This window comes from Phaethon aethereus, assembly GCF_964289735.1.
Source record: "Phaethon aethereus genome assembly, chromosome: 3".
Taxonomy (NCBI): domain Eukaryota; kingdom Metazoa; phylum Chordata; class Aves; order Phaethontiformes; family Phaethontidae; genus Phaethon; species Phaethon aethereus.
The window spans coordinates 37,758,290-37,774,016 of record NC_138576.1 but is presented as its reverse complement, the minus strand read 5'-3'; the positions used below and the strand labels follow the sequence as shown (position 1 = coordinate 37,774,016).

General features: G+C 36.3%; 1 protein-coding gene across 1 annotated transcript in view; it reads left to right on the top strand.

Annotated features, from left to right (window-relative positions):
• PHIP (PHIP subunit of CUL4-Ring ligase complex) overlaps positions 1-15,212 on the top strand; it is a gene marked incomplete at its 3' end in the record, with an annotated part of 110,751 nt that extends 95,539 nt beyond the window's left edge. Inside the window, exons 30-40 of the mRNA XM_081997840.1 lie at positions 1,400-1,555; positions 3,554-3,674; positions 5,668-5,793; positions 7,661-7,733; positions 8,136-8,186; positions 8,480-8,629; positions 9,092-9,244; positions 11,357-11,520; positions 11,995-12,275; positions 12,586-12,747; positions 14,569-15,212. Of these exons, the coding sequence (XP_081853966.1) occupies positions 1,400-1,555; positions 3,554-3,674; positions 5,668-5,793; positions 7,661-7,733; positions 8,136-8,186; positions 8,480-8,629; positions 9,092-9,244; positions 11,357-11,520; positions 11,995-12,275; positions 12,586-12,747; positions 14,569-15,212 (2,081 nt within the window). The remainder of the gene's footprint in view (positions 1-1,399; positions 1,556-3,553; positions 3,675-5,667; positions 5,794-7,660; positions 7,734-8,135; positions 8,187-8,479; positions 8,630-9,091; positions 9,245-11,356; positions 11,521-11,994; positions 12,276-12,585; positions 12,748-14,568) is intronic.
• Between the last annotated feature and the right edge of the window lie 515 nt (positions 15,213-15,727).

The following is a 15,727-nucleotide window of genomic DNA, read 5'->3' as shown; positions in this document are numbered from 1 at the left end:
TAAACCCTGTTTCTCTTGGGGAGTAGGGGGAAGGCCCACAAACCAGTTGCATTTGAAGAACATCCTTAAATCAATTACTAAACTAAAAGAGAATCCAGATTAATGAACTGTGAAAAAACATACAGCCATACTTAGGCAAACTAAGTGTATGTGGGAAATAGAAATGTTACAAAAACTTCTAACAGATGATGTACAGTTAAAGTTAACTTTTTGTACAGTTAGGGAGACTTAAAGATAAACCTGTGCCTTATATCAGCTTTGAGGAGACTGGCTGCTCTGAGACCTGCCAGCATGCCTGCAGACTTTCAGTGCATTGAAGACACAACATATGCGTGTGACATAGTTTGATAATAGGATTTGCTCCCTGTCTGGCCCAGCATGTGTGGCAGATAGACATGCTGCAGAGTAGACAGTTGAGAATGTAGTATTTCTTCTTTCCTTATTTAGCTTTTTTTTTAATTAAGATTCCATAAAAGTCTGGTTAGAAAGTTAAGTAAAAATCAGCATTTTTCCTTCTGTTTTCTAGGAAACATTTGATACTACTGTCACTCAAAAGTAACATATGAGTAACCATAAATAATTCTTAATTCTTTTCAGCTGTGAATGTGTTAAATAATTCTTAATTCTTTTCAGTTGTGAATGTGTTCATTTCAACTTTTCATTTTGGTTCAATCCTCCTTTTAATGGATACCTCTTCATCATCAGTAAAATACAGAAGTTAGAGTGATGACTAAAGCAATTAAAATAGGCAGATAAACAAACCTGAACTTGATTTCTTTTTTTTTTTTTTGAGGAGCACTTTGCACCATACTCTGAAAATCTGCTGTTACATTATGAATTGTCAAAGTTGGGTAGGCCCTCAAGAATGCTAGGGTGGTGGCACTTTTAATTTGCTTCCTCAAGAGCTCTGGTTTTAGCATTTGACCTCACAAGACTGTGACAAGGTGGAACCACTACAGTTCCAAATGTTTTAGTGTCAACATCAAAGTCATTATCTTAAACTCCATCTGAAAATCATCATCCATTCATTACAGAAATCATTACCAAGAATTTTGAGGTTTAAAAAAAGCAACTCCCAAACCAAAACACAAACTTTAACTGTGATAAAGGAGTGTCTTACCTGGTTCTAAAATAAATTCTATAATTAGCTATTCAGAAGAGGAAAAATCTTTTTTTCATGGAGGACTTTTAAATCCTTACAATGCAGTTTGGTATAATTTAACATACAACAATATACGGAAAGGATATTGGATGCATACAGAATGTCTTTGAGCAAATCAAGAACTGTGCATTTGTTTTGGGTTGGTAAAATGACGTTAGATATCTTTTAATTGTATGTATATGTATTACACAAGATACAAAGATTTATGTTTTATTTAGTTCTCATGTTACATTCTAGCTGTATTTCCAGAAGAACTGGGAACTAGTGTTCCTTTAACAGATGATGAGCGTAGAACGCTGCTCTACAAACCTCTGGATGGAGAGTGGGGTTCCAGGACCCGAGATGAGGAGTGCGACAGAATTATTGCAGGGATAAACCAACTCATGACTCTAGGTAAATCCTGAGTAATGTGGGAGATGTTTCTGTGTTACATTTTTCAGGCTATGTTTGTGTACTTCTGAAATTACCAAAATGAATGTGATAAAATACACCTTTTTACCTCTTAACTGGAACAAAGCTTCCTCATTGCAAATTTTTAATTTTTTTCATATAGTGAGTACATACAACAGCTAAATTTTCTCCTGTTTTCAAAGGTAACTCACTTTTTGGTAGATAATTTGACATGTAATACGGGTTTGGGTTTTACACGCTAAAAACAAGTACTTTTTTTTTTTTTTTTTACCTTAGCTATCAATTTCTTGTTGGGGTTAAAATTGCAAACTTTATGATGAACAGAATATTAACTATAGTGCAGGCAGATAGGAAAAAAGAAGTCTTACATACTTCGAGAATGGATACCTATGTGTAGATTTCCCTTGTGTTAGCCTTTTCTCATGCCCATTTTTCTAGCCCACATTGCCTTAGTTGTGCAAAACGTTGAGGAAAAAGCAAAATGTTGAGGATAAATAAATTGATTAACTTATGAAAAGCCACTATTTGGTTGTAGAGCAATTACTTTTTCCAGGCAGCTTCTGAAAAGGTAATTGTTAAAGCATTTAACACATCACTCCAACACTTACATCGTCAAGAATGGGTGTCTGAGATGGAGATCCATCAGTGAAATACAGGCTGAATCATAAGTTTTGTATGTTTTATGATGAGCGAACTCTGTTAAGTCAGCAATCTTAGGTTTTTGGTAACAAGGGTCAAAAGTAAATATATAAGTTGTCGCGTAATTTTTTTGTAACTCATTTTTTAAGTGCTTGAGGCAAGGTAAGATGCTCATGTTTCAAAAAAGCCAAAACCCTCTTAACTCTTGAAATACTTCTGATGTCTAAATGTTGCGCATTACTACTTCTTTGGTATCATACTGCATAAGAAGCTTCCCTTTGCTTCCAAAAGAAAGGAAATATCCTTACAGTGTACTAATCCAAATTACAGAATTACATTTAAAAAACTTGTGAGGAAATTTAAATTCTAGTTGTTTTCACTGTATTGTCTAAGAGGTTTACATTTTGCATTATGTTGTGTGGCATACTGCTTATTTTGGGATTTAACTATAGCATATGTGGTGCATAATGGTACAAAGTAGCAGTTGCTAGAACCTTCATAAGAATAAACAGCTTTTAGAAGAAGAGCAGTCTGTTTAGCAACAACATATTTTCTGTTTTTAAAGACTTTAGAGAGAGACTTTAAAGGGCTTTTACGTTTTTGTATTACTGTATTTTCCCTTGAGGTGTAAAATGTTAGTAAATGATGTGTCTAAGCACTTGTGATGCTTCTAAGCACAGGAGGAAAAAACGAAGTTTGTGTAGGTGCACAGATTTAAATTACTCCGCAGTCTTCTAGCATTATGGTGGATTGGTTTTAGAAGGCTTTTTTGCTGTTAGGTAGGAGCAGGAGATTGTGTTTTTATTTCGAGTCGGGATTTTCCCCATATCTTAATGAGAGTGAAAAAGTACTGTAACTTTTATGGTAAGAATTTAATGATTGTTTTGTTTGAAGATGGGGAAATGGCAATATAAAACCAAATGAAATGAGCTTGTGTTGTAAATAACAGTACTGAATCGCATGTCTTCATACATGTGTGACACAGACATTTAAATCTACTTTTTGAATGGGTATATTTTGCGTGCACTTGCCATGTCTCTGAGGAGCATGGTGTTTCATGCACAACAGAACGGGTAGTCACTGCAGTGATTGTGCTTAACAGCATACACCTTAGCAAATATTTTTATGTGTAAAAATACCACAATTTGTTCAGAATATCTAGCATAGTTGTTATTTTGGGGAAAGTGCTATGTGTTTCAAACATGAAGAAATAGCATATCTTGGGGGGGGGACTGGATCTTGAAATTGCTAAAGGACTTTTGTGGTATAACTTTGTGTGTGGTTTGTTTTCTTTTTTGTTCTTCCCCCTCCCCACACCCAATCCCTGTTCATTCTATCTAGATATTGCTTCTGCATTTGTGGCACCTGTGGATCTTCAAGCTTACCCAATGTATTGCACTGTTGTGGCATATCCCACAGACCTCAGTACCATAAAACAAAGACTGGAAAGCAGATTTTACAGGTTAGATCCAAGTCTTGGTTCCTGCTGTGAAATGCTGCCAACCATATTTTTGGTAGCTCTTTGTCTTGTAATACCCAACTAGGAGATGGGTACAGGTGTGCACTTTCAGTTTCTCCCATCTCCTATCCTTGGTCTAGATTTCCATTTTACAAAGCTTTAAAAAGGATTGAACATCTCTTCTCCAACATGTATTTTAGAATTATACGGCATTCAGATTCCTCCTTATGCAAATGGATTGTTCCATGTGAAATGCAAATTGCAGAGCCAGAGACTAGTTCAGTAAAATGACTTTTAGTCAAAAAGATTAAGTTTCCGTTTCATAATTTTTTTAATCTGTTTTTTTAATCAGAGAAATCTTAGGAATGTTTCAAGTGCTTTTGTCCTAATGTACTTTAAAAAAATAAATAAATAAAATATTGCACTGCATCACTTAAGAAGCTATTTTCTGTGTAGCTTCTTAAATTGTTGGCCTTCAAATTCTAAATTGTTGGACAGCAACAAAAGTAAGTTTTAATGTTTTCATGTTTTCCTGAACTGTTTGCAATTGCTATATTTTTTTTTTAGTAAATATCTATGTAGGAGTATGCTTGTTTAAATTACTTCTGTTTCCTTTGGCTCTTGGGATAGTTCTGTTTTGAAAATCAATGTCCCTCTAATACTTTTTTTGAATAAACATGGATAGCATTTGGGTTTGGGCCAAATTTTAAAGTTAATTTGTAGTACTTTATGCATACTAACTGAAGATTGAATTCTAAATTAAAGTAACTTTTTCATTTTCAAAAATATCACTGTTTTTTATATTATAATGCAATAATGCACATTTATTGTTCCATGTTTATTGTGTGATCTAAGATAATCCAACTTTGCTTTCTATAATGTACTGCTTTGCAAATCCAAGGTGAGAAGGACTTTTTACTGTATTTTGTTTCTCTTGTCAAAAGAATAAACAGTTATTTTTGGTAATTAGAATACCTTATTCAGTAAATCTGTTTTTAGTAGTTTGTAGTATTGCCAAGGCCTGGTTAGGTAATACACAACTGCCTTGTGCTCTTCAGTGAAAATTTGTTCTTTACCTTCTACAAGAGGGACTGTTCAAACTGCTTGTGATTTTGGTAGCTTTTCGTGAGGCTTACGTATTTTCTCTCTCCTGATCCAGGAGTCTTAGCATGCTGTATGTTTTTAAAAAATACAAAACAGAAAAATACAATCTTTGCCAGTCACTGCTGGCACTGTGTAGAATTAAATGCTGGACCCATAAACATGATTAAATTGCTTATGCTACACTAAACATGTTAAGTGGTCCTCTGCTTCACTCTACAAAACGCTTGTGCAGCATTTCTTTTCATCGTGTTTTGGTAGTATGAAAATAGGAGATGTATATATTTGTAACTGCCATGCTATCAAAGTTTTTATCTGAAATAGTATGTATTTCCCTTTTTTTACTGCATCTTTTTTTAGATTTTAATTTTTGTCAGTTCTTTTTGCTTTTGTGCATCATTTTCAATAATCTTGTGGCTATTCTATAGTTAGGTCATTAAATCAGAGCTATGTGAGTAATTCTGAGCGTTGTCTATCTGTCAGAAAAAATGTATACTTTCAGTAATTTTTTATTAGTATTTCGTTAATCCTTAGCTGTGTTTTACGAGGTGATATAGGGTAGGTTATGTATATTATAAATGAATAATAAAAGCAAGTGTCACAGCTGAATTTTCCTAAGGATCATCAGCTGTATATTCTTAAAGGCATTTGTATAAATCATTGCAGGTCGTAAGATGAAAGCAGGAAGCCTGAGGAAGCTGCCCTTCTGCTGGTCACTTAGGGCAACGTATCAAAGTGTGTGTTTTCTGATTTAATGTAAAAAAAAAAAAAAAAAAAGATGAATGGGATAATACACTGGAAGAAGGTTGTAAGGCTTTTTCTCCTGTTTCATAGACCGTGCCAGAAATAAAGTCTGCTGTCTTTTCCCCACTCTCTTCCCTCATTCCATATACAGGCGCCTTTCTTCATTAATGTGGGAAGTCCGGTACATCGAACATAATACTCGCACATTTAATGAACCTGGAAGTCCTATTGTCAAATCTGCCAAATTTGTCACAGATCTTCTGCTACACTTCATAAAGTGAGTGGCTTAGTAGGTCTGTTGTTAATCCTATCTCTTGCCAAGGTATTTAAGCCTTTTTAGATCTGAATTTTAAAGTGAGATAGCTCTGCCACTTGAATATGCCTGTTGTCTGCTGTTGGGGCAGAAAAGAATAAAGCTTGTCTTGACGAAGAGTACCTAAGTTTACAAAACAAGGTGCAGTTTTATAATACATTGATTGGCATGGCATTTTATTTCAAGAGGCTTTCTGCTAAATGACAAAAACGGGTCTAAATATCTTCAAGGAGTGATAGATGCATTTACAGGTAAGAGTTCTAATTTCCAGTTTGAATATTGCCTATGTTAATACAATGGTGGGCATTTAGTTTTAAAGTTTTTACAATTTATAACGTGATTGAAAATGCTGTTTCATATGCAAAATAAAAATTGGAGGCTTTGTAGTCGACAGAAATACTAGTCTTTCAGAAGTTCTTTTTATTATTGTCTAAAGAAAAACTTGGTGAGAAATCTTGCAGATTTCTCAAGTCAGTTGACACATCTGGAGACCTGAAGTTTGTAAAAGAGCTTACTGTGTGTGTCCACTGTCTTGGTTTGCTTGCACACAGTGAATGCTGCTGTTCCCACCTTGTAGAAATGGCAAGATAATTCACTAGTCTAACAAAAATCATAGCACTTTCAGTGATGTAATTTCTCAGTGTTAAATTGAATCGTGTTCTTTTTTGTTTGGTGTGGTCTTAAAAACATTAGAATTGCATGATGTATTTGGAAATCTAGGACTTTGTCTTCATACATAGATCTTGTTGCTGTCTTCAGTGCCTGTGATTTCTGTTATTGGCTGGAGAGTGAAAAATACTTAACTGCTTCAGATGTTAGAATTTTTCATTAAATATACCTTTAGGAACAGATACGTATCTAAGGGGCGTCTCTGTTACTAATTCTGTTCTTTAATATCTTTGTCCTACGTGGCTTTTTTCTGATTAATTAAGCAGGTCAGGGTTTTTCAAAGTGTGTGTTTTTAATTGGCTTAGCTAAATCAGTGCAACACATAGATATTCTTATTTAATAATGGTCTATAGCTTGTGTCTGTTAATATACACATTTAAGTGAACTAGCAATGCATATAAAGCCCAGCCTTTTTTTTAGGGTTCTAAATACAGGGTAGAAGGCCTAGACCATGAAAGGCAAATCACGTGGTTCTAATGAGTGTGAAATATCTAAATGCCTCTGAGAATCTAAGGCTTAGTCTCTAAGCTACCCGAGTCTTTTAAAAAGAAGAAAAGCGGGGGGGGGGGGGTGGGGGGGGGGTGGTGCATGCTTGATTTTTTTTTTCCCTCCCCTTCCTTTCTTCCCCAGCTGTTCTAGTGATAATCACCATAGCCTGTATTATGGATTACGATTCCAGTATAGAGTTGCTGAGCGTTTACTGCTTTTTTCTGGTGGTTTGTATTGCTACATAGTAGAACACCTTTGGGCTTTCTTTTGTGTAGGATTTTGCTATGTTATGCAAGAATTGAAAATCAGTATTTGTTTTGCGGAGTTAATGATACAGGTTTATACAGGGCCCCAAAGTCCTTTATGTGGTATAGTAATAGATTTTTCTAATGCTATTAAAATCATGGTAAAGGCTTATGATTCGTAGTGTTAAAACATTGACACTCTTAAGTGGTCTCTTATACAGAGTGCAGATAGTATTTTACAGCTTTTTCAGCGGATTAGCTTTTCTTATTACTGCAATACTCTCAGTATTCATATAGCACTAAACAATTTATTGATAGTTTTATTTGGGAATGGCTTCATAAACATTTTCCTTATCCTAGGCAAAATACAGTTGATCCATAGGTGAAGATGGAAAATAAATATTAGTGTATATTTTTTTTTTACACAGAGACCAGAGTTGCTATGACATCATTCCATTATACAATGCAATGAAGAAGAAAGTATTGTCTGACTCTGATGAGGTAAGTGGTTGTGTCTTGGACATTGGCATTGATAGACTGGAGAAAAGGGATCACTGTCTCTGTCCTACTGGAGCCAAAAGTACTGTTTTCAGTTGCTGTAAGGAAGTGGTGTGTACTTTTCCGTCAATTAAATGTTTCTTCTTGTCAGTTGGGAAACTGGGTAAAAATCCAGCCTCCTCTTCTCCTCTAGTACAGGGAGCTTTAATGGTTTATTGGAGAATTCAGATGGTGCTTAGAATTCTGAGAGGTTCTCAGAACTGATGGTCACATGAAATGCTTCCCAGATGAAGAGGGATAGAACTGTAAAGGCTCAAATTATAAGTGAAGTATAAAAGGGCTCACCTACTCATATATGCTTGTATTTTTTTAACCTTTTTATGTGACTCATTATCTTGCTCAAAGGAAGAAGAGAAAGATACAAATGTGCCAGGAACTTCCACTAGAAAAAGAAAGGTAAATATTTTTCTTCATGATTTATAGTGCTATACATAATTAGAAATGCATTTGTAAACAAAGGAGTGTAAAACAAAAAATGTTTTTATTACCGTGTAATCTCAGGTTTTGCAAAGTTTGGAACTTAGTGACACGTTGTTCTACTGAGCTGTTCAATGTAAAAGCATTTCTGTCCTGTTGTGTGTTATGAGTTCGTTAATTAGAATTTATATCCTGCAGGGTACCTTTTCCATTAGATTTTTGTAAAAACAGCCAGTTTATTTAATACATACCAGAAAATACTGTCATTTCAGGATCATCAGCCAAAGCGGCGGCTACGTAATAGAGCTCAGTCGTATGACATTCAGTCATGGAAGAAGCAATGCCAGGAGCTGCTGAATCTCATTTTTCAGTGTGAAGACTCTGAACCATTTCGACAGCCGGTGGATCTCCTTGAATATCCAGTGAGTATTTTAGAACAGGAGAGATGGTTATAATCCAGTTGTTAGGTGGTTTGTGGGTTTTGAGGTGTTTTTTCCAACTGTGACCATTCAGAGGTTCAGTTTTAGGCTGACTAGCCGTTAAGCCACACAGAGTTTGTAGTCACATTTTCACATCACAGTTACCTTCATGGCAGTGTGTCAGTAATATAACCATTAGGACACAAAATTTTGAGCTCTGTATTTCAGTAAATCTGTTTACAAAATTAATTAGATGTTGTATCAGTTAACTTCTCGATCCTGTTGAGTATGTCTGAGGAGTTACATTGTGTATGAGTAGAAAGGAACAAAACATTAAGTAGTCTTCAATACCTACTTAAAGAGGACATTTGGTTTAAACAGGTTTATCAAATGTGTCCTAATGAAAATGATACGTTAAGACTTCGGAAAAAAATTGTAATACATGGCTTTGCTATTTCTTAACAGGATTATAGAGATATTATTGACACTCCTATGGATTTTGCTACTGTTAGAGAAACGCTGGAGGCTGGCAACTATGAATCACCGATGGAGTTATGTAAAGATGTGAGGCTCATTTTCAGCAATTCCAAGGCCTATACACCAAGTAAAAGATCAAGGGTAAGACTTTATTTTCTTTTTTTGTTGCTTGAAAGAATACTTCCATCTGAAAAATACAGGACAGAAAAACAGACAGTGTAATTGATCACTTGAAAAACAAGTTTAATTATTTCTGATCTTCAAACATGAATATTTCTGAGAAGGTAGCATAGCTTTGTATTTTAAAGGGAAGGAACATATGCTGTTTAATGCCTAAAGTTCTGATGTTCTGCAAGTGTGTTTCAAAAGTAATTATTTGAAAGTGGATCTAAAGGGAGAACCACATTGAAGGAAAGTTCTGTAGAAACATGATTGTGGGTACAGTAGTGGAATTTAACTGATGTCTTTGGGGCAGAAACTGTATTTTCAAAACGCAGACAAGAGCCCCAAACTGAAATACCCAGGTATAGAGTGGAGGATAATGACAATATATGCTGTTCATTGGTGTGCAGTGAGATTGTAATGAAGCACTTAAGATTTCTGTGAAACAGAACTGTTTACATAAAGCATTAGTGTACAGAAGCCATTCTTACTGAGCTGATACTGAAATGCCCTGCCAGTGGTAGAGTTAATAACTGAGTTGTAGGTGCAGTATCTGTTAGCAGTGTAAGTTATAAATGTACATTTACGCACTTCAAGGCCTCTGTGTAGCTTTTCTTCTTCTAACATGCTTTAAGTGGTAGGCTAGAATTATTAATAGCTTTTATGTTTGGCTCTTGTAAATAGCAAGTTAATCATCAGGACTTTCCTATCTTAAAAGGCAGGGACAAATTCCTTAGTAGGTGTCTAGCAAGAAGGACTGATCAGCGATTGGTCTCTCTTCAGTCAGTAATAGACACCCCCACTCACTGTTTGGGCTGTCTTAAGATTCAGTCTCTTGTCTTGTGGTTGCATCAAGGGCAGGGCTTGCGGCAGGTCCGGATTCTTTTGTGGTTTTTCTTTCTTGATCTCCTCAAACCAAGAGAGGAGAATGCTTGACATTATCTTAGCTCCAGTGTGGTTTCACAGATTCTTCTGACACTTTCGCATTATTTAATGTTTCTTCAAACGGACTGGTATAGTAGTAAACTTGTAGCTCTTTTAAATTTAGTTCTACTAAATTAGAAGTGGAAGGTTCTGATGTCAAGAATTCTAATATTCCAGAACCTGTGTACTTTCAGTGCATGCAACACAGTTGTTGAATGGTGATGTTGTTACTCTGACTTGTCATTCAGTGGTATTTTTAGTATCTTACTTTACATCAGTGATGCTTGCTTGAAGGGTACACCTAAACCAGTCAGCTTTTTTTTCTCGGCAGATTAAACATACATTTTTATATAGTTTTTTACATACTTCCTCATGAAATCCTTCTTTGGATGCCCTCTCCAGTAATGCATTCAGAATCTGTGGCAGTTACTGTTTAGTCTGGCACTCAGTTTGTCTGTTGTGTCATTAGGTAGGCAACTGTTAGAATATTGTCTTGATTTTCATATTCTAAGAAGGTGCCCTGTCCTCTCATAAAGTATCTAGACAGTTCACTTCAGTGTTTTTGTTTCCAGCAACTGTGCTCAAATAATTAGTTGTGATCTAAACTGAGTGGGATCGGGTCTCCCTGTAAATCAACCAAGGCTAGAGGGGGAAAAAAAAAAAAAAGAAAAAAAATGTGCATCTACATAATTCTAATGCTTTTGTTGTGCCTGTTGTAGCCAATGCACTGGTAGTATCAATTCATCCATAAGAGGAATAGACTGATGTTCAAATATAGGATATAAGGATGCAACAGGAGAAAATTAGATTTCTTGACCCTAGGTATGATACAGTAGAATTCTGCTAAGGATCTCTCTCTGTGGTTTCTGCTGAAGCTAGAAAGGGGTGCATTCAGGACAGGCAGTTGGGAAGGGACAGTTGGAAAGGTGGCTTTTCTAATTTTTCCTTTTGTGGGTGATCATCAGCTGTAATACACTTTTCAAAACCATGAAAATAGTTAAAGCAAACCTACATGTGGATTACAGTAGATTTCTTGAGACAGACTGTAAATCTCGTAAAACATCTCCATATTAATCAGTTTACTTTTCTAGCTATTGCGCAATGATAAATAAGTAAAATGATGCTTCAGAAAATTATAATGTTTGTTTACTGGCTTTTCTTTTTTAGATCTACAGCATGAGTTTGCGCCTTTCTGCTTTCTTTGAAGAACACATAAGTTCTATTTTATCGGATTATAAATCTGCCCTACGCTTTCATAAAAGAAATACAATAAAGAAGCGAAGGAAAAAAAGAAGTAGAAGCAGCTCAGTTTCCAGTAGTGTTGCATCCAGGTACATTAATTCCTTTACAGTATTCATGAAACGCTGTGCAATTTTGACATACCTAAACAGAAGAACTTAGTGTGTCTTTTTTCTTAATACTTGCTTTACTATTCCCTGTATTGCAGAATGATAGCTTTGGCATGCAAGTCCCTATGATGTGGAAGAGTTTTAAACTTTATTAGAGCTATCCTAGTGTAAGTGCTTAAAATGGAAATAACTGCTAAACATATACAATAAAACAGCATCGTGAGGATAGTGATGGCATCATGCTTTGTCGTAGAACTATAGCATGTATTGTGAAGATTCACTTTTCAGAGGCTCACAACTACATGAATTTCCACAGTAAATGACATATTTTTAACACATTTCATGCAGAGGTGGTTGTTTAACTCCTATGATCTCGGACACTATCATGTAATGTTATTTATTCCTGCAAAATAAAAAAAAGGTCATTGAGGATACAAATTGTTACTCTTTTTGCAGCCCTGAAAGGAAGAGGAGATTAATAAAACCTCAGCTGAAGGCAGAAGCTTCTGCCACCTCATCATCTTCTGCACCTGCACGGTCAACAGTACTGAGACATGCTCCACCTCAGATGAATGGAAAAGCAGCTGAAACCGCTTCCCTTGTGCGGACTCGAAGCAATAGGGGGATAACAGATGTGGCTGTTACAGAGCAACCATCTACTTCTTCAGGAGCAAAGCCTTTAACAATAAAGCCTTTAATTACAAAGCCTAATACTACTGCAGGGTCAGGAAAGTCAGGCAAGTTGGTTTTTTGGTTGTCTTTTAAGCTGTGAATGTTTTTAAACATACAGCTTGCTTCTTGGAAATCTAATGTATTTGTCTCAGTTAAGACTGGTTCTGTTTTCAAGCTGCTGAGCCTTTGAAAGTTAAGCTATGTTATTTTATCCAGGAAGCTTTCTCACTTCTAGATCACTGAATCAAATTGTTTGTAGTAGAACATTACTTTCTTTTTAGACAGATAAAATTCAATGTGGTATAAACTACTTAACTTAAATATTCTTTTTTTTTTTTTTTTTTTTTTTTTTTTTTTTTTTTTTTGCCCTTCCAGTACTGGAAAATTTAACGAAACATTCCAAGAACCAGAATACTGTATCAATCCCTAGTCAGTCTGATTACAGTCATAATACTAGGAATAACTCCACAAGAGAAAATCCCGAGAAAGAGAAGCAAATCAAGCGTAAAGTAAAATCTTCCACTGTTAATCAACAAGGTATGGAGTTTCTTTGGAACTTTACACCCCAGTTATTAAGATAGTGGCTGTAGTGTTGTACCTTAGTTGTGATAATTTGGGGGTGGGGAAATTAGTATGCATTATGATTTAGCAGAACAGAGGAAGTCTAATGGAACAACTCAGTCACAGTTTGTTTCCTTCTTGATAAATTAGTATAGCTTTGACTACTCTTAGCACTATTTCCATGGTGTGATAACTGTGTTGTCTAGACAATTTTCATACATTAATATGTCTGTACATCCATTTAAATTGTTATGGGGTCATGTTACAAGTTCGCAGATTCCAAAGGAGACTTCTGCAAGGTCATACTTTAAACCCTGTGGGTTTTACCTAATAAAACTTCTGTGGGTTATATTTGGGTCAGTAACACTGAGGGTGATGACACGCTCCACAAGCATAAAGATCAGAGAATCCCAGTTGCACCTGTGTTCTTTCATTTTTTTGCCCTGGAAAAATAGAACTATGCAGTGTTTACTGCTTCTGTTTAGTATATTTGTATGGATTGATTGGACCTAGTTTCATGTAATCTTCTGACTGAATTTGCTTGGTTTTACAATGTCTGGATATCTTAAAACTCAAAGCTTCTGTGGAGATTGAAATGCGATCTCCTAGTCGTAAAAGCTTTCCTGTTTATGAAGGAGCTTTGAACTGTTATGAAGCTGCTATGAAGAATCTAGATCCACTAAGCATCTTTTCTCTGAAGATGGACAAATAGTAGTCTGCAAACTGGGCCCCACCTAATGAATCTGGTTACTCCTTGTAGTCATCCTCTCCCTGGAATCATCTGTTCTTTCTTACTCTTCCATGCTTCTGAAAAAGCAGCTTGTGGTCTGATAAGTTAAATCATTTGTCCATTCCTTGAAAACTCTCACAAAGGCCTCAGCTGTTACCACATTGCATGGCTAAATATGCACCTATTATACAACTGGATGTGTGGTCTTGTCAGAGATAGCTGAATGCTGTTCACATGATCCTTCCTCTCCTGCACATCAGCTCGTATCACAGTGCAGGCCTGTGCTTTTAGTGCATGATGGGGCACATTTGAACGTAGCAGGAGCTGTGTGTGGATGTTCCATCAGAGGACTGGATGCACTATCATGCTGGCTGGCTATGAGTCTGTTCCTGGTCATGTTTTAGGCAAGGGCTCTGGTATCAGAACATCTCCATAGGAGGTCTTGTGACATTCCCCACTGAGGAAGTAGGGTACCACCCACCTAAGGAAAAACTCATAGCCCTTAAAAGTCTCCAGGCAAATACCTTCTGCCATGTGTCTGTTAATGGCAGAAATCTGTGCAAATTGCATACTTTAACAAAAAAAGAAGTTTCCTGCATTTCTAACCTTTTCCTCACTTACTGTTGAAGTAGCCCTGGTCTAAGGAACTGGCTACAAAGGATGCTACCTCAGGCTTAAAGAGACTTTTTCATTTCTCCAGAGATGACCTGCTGCGATCTGTTCCTGATCCTTGCAGCAACGCTTCTTGAGCAGCTTTTTGCTGTTGTGGATACCAAATAGGAGGTTTTCTCCACTGGTGGTGTATCAGCCAAGAAAAACACTTGAGCTTTTTTTTTCTTTTTTTTTTTTTTTTTTTCCTTCAAGCTACCTTGAACTAAACCGAACTAGAAGTTAGTCCTCGTTGCATACTGGCATGAAGCTCTTCGAGCTCTACTTTGGGTTTCTTAGATTTTGACAGATTGACAATTGCTGTGAATGCATTCAGATATTTCAGTAGAGTTTTAGTAGAGCAATGTGAAGACAAATGTAAATGCAAATCTGTTATAAGTACTCTCATTTCTTTACAGCAGATTGCAAGAATAATGCCTTGGCATCAGGAAGCATTCAGGTAAATGGGCACGGAGGACAGCCTTCAAAACCTCCAATTAAAAGAGGTCCCGGACGGAAACCGAAAGTGGAGACTAATAACAGTAGCTGTGAAGTGGTACACAAGAAAAGAGGCAGAAAACCAAAAAAGCTACAAATTATTGAGCAGCAAAAGGTTGCAGAACAGAATGCAGTCCAGACCGCAAGGGATATACCAGAAGAAGCCTCTGCTTCTACTGCATCCAATTCTCTTTCTGAAAATAATATGAAGGAAGACTTGTTACAAAAAAAAGGCCGTGGGGGTAGAAAGCCAAAAAGAAAGATAAAGACCCATCAGCCAGGCTCGGACGTTTTAGTTCCTGCGAATGTTAAAATGCAGACAAGAAGCAGGAGGAAAAAGATAGACGAGCCTATGGAGGAGGGGTCTGAAGAGCTTAAAGATTCTGAACCTCACATGAGAACTAGAAACCAGGGTAGGAGGACAGCCTTTTACAATGAAGATGACTCTGAGGAAGAGCAAAGGCAGCTATTGTTTGAAGACACCTCCCTAACTTTTGGAACATCTAGCAGAGGCAGAGTCCGAAAGTTGACTGAAAAAGCAAAAGCTAATTTAATTGGTTGGTAATTTTTACCAAGGGTTTTACTTCAGAATGGTATGAAGCAGGTACAGTTAAGGAACAGCAGAACAGACTTCTGCTTCCCTGCTGCTATTATGGGTTAGAAGAAAATGTTCTGATTTGGGGAGAAAAATTTAGCAAAAAAATAAACTGAAAGAACATTCTTTGAAAGAAATATATATTTTAAACTTTTGCTATTTATTGCCCTCCAAATAGGTTATGCATTTCAACAGTCATTTTATTCACAGTTGAGAATAATTGAAGCAATTTCTGACTGACGGAGTTGAGAACTACTCTGCTGGAGTAGTGCGTAGTATCGCTACACAATTAAAAAAAGGTGATAAAACTTTTAATGCCACAAACTGCAAGCAGAAGTCTATTTTTGACCAAGCAAGGTACACTTTGATTGTAAAGTCAAGTTGCCTAAGAAGGCAGGTTTCGGCAAAAAGTGGCAGTAAATTCACTTACATTTCTATTAAATACAAAAATACCAAACTTTGCTAATCTGAAAATGCTCAATTTC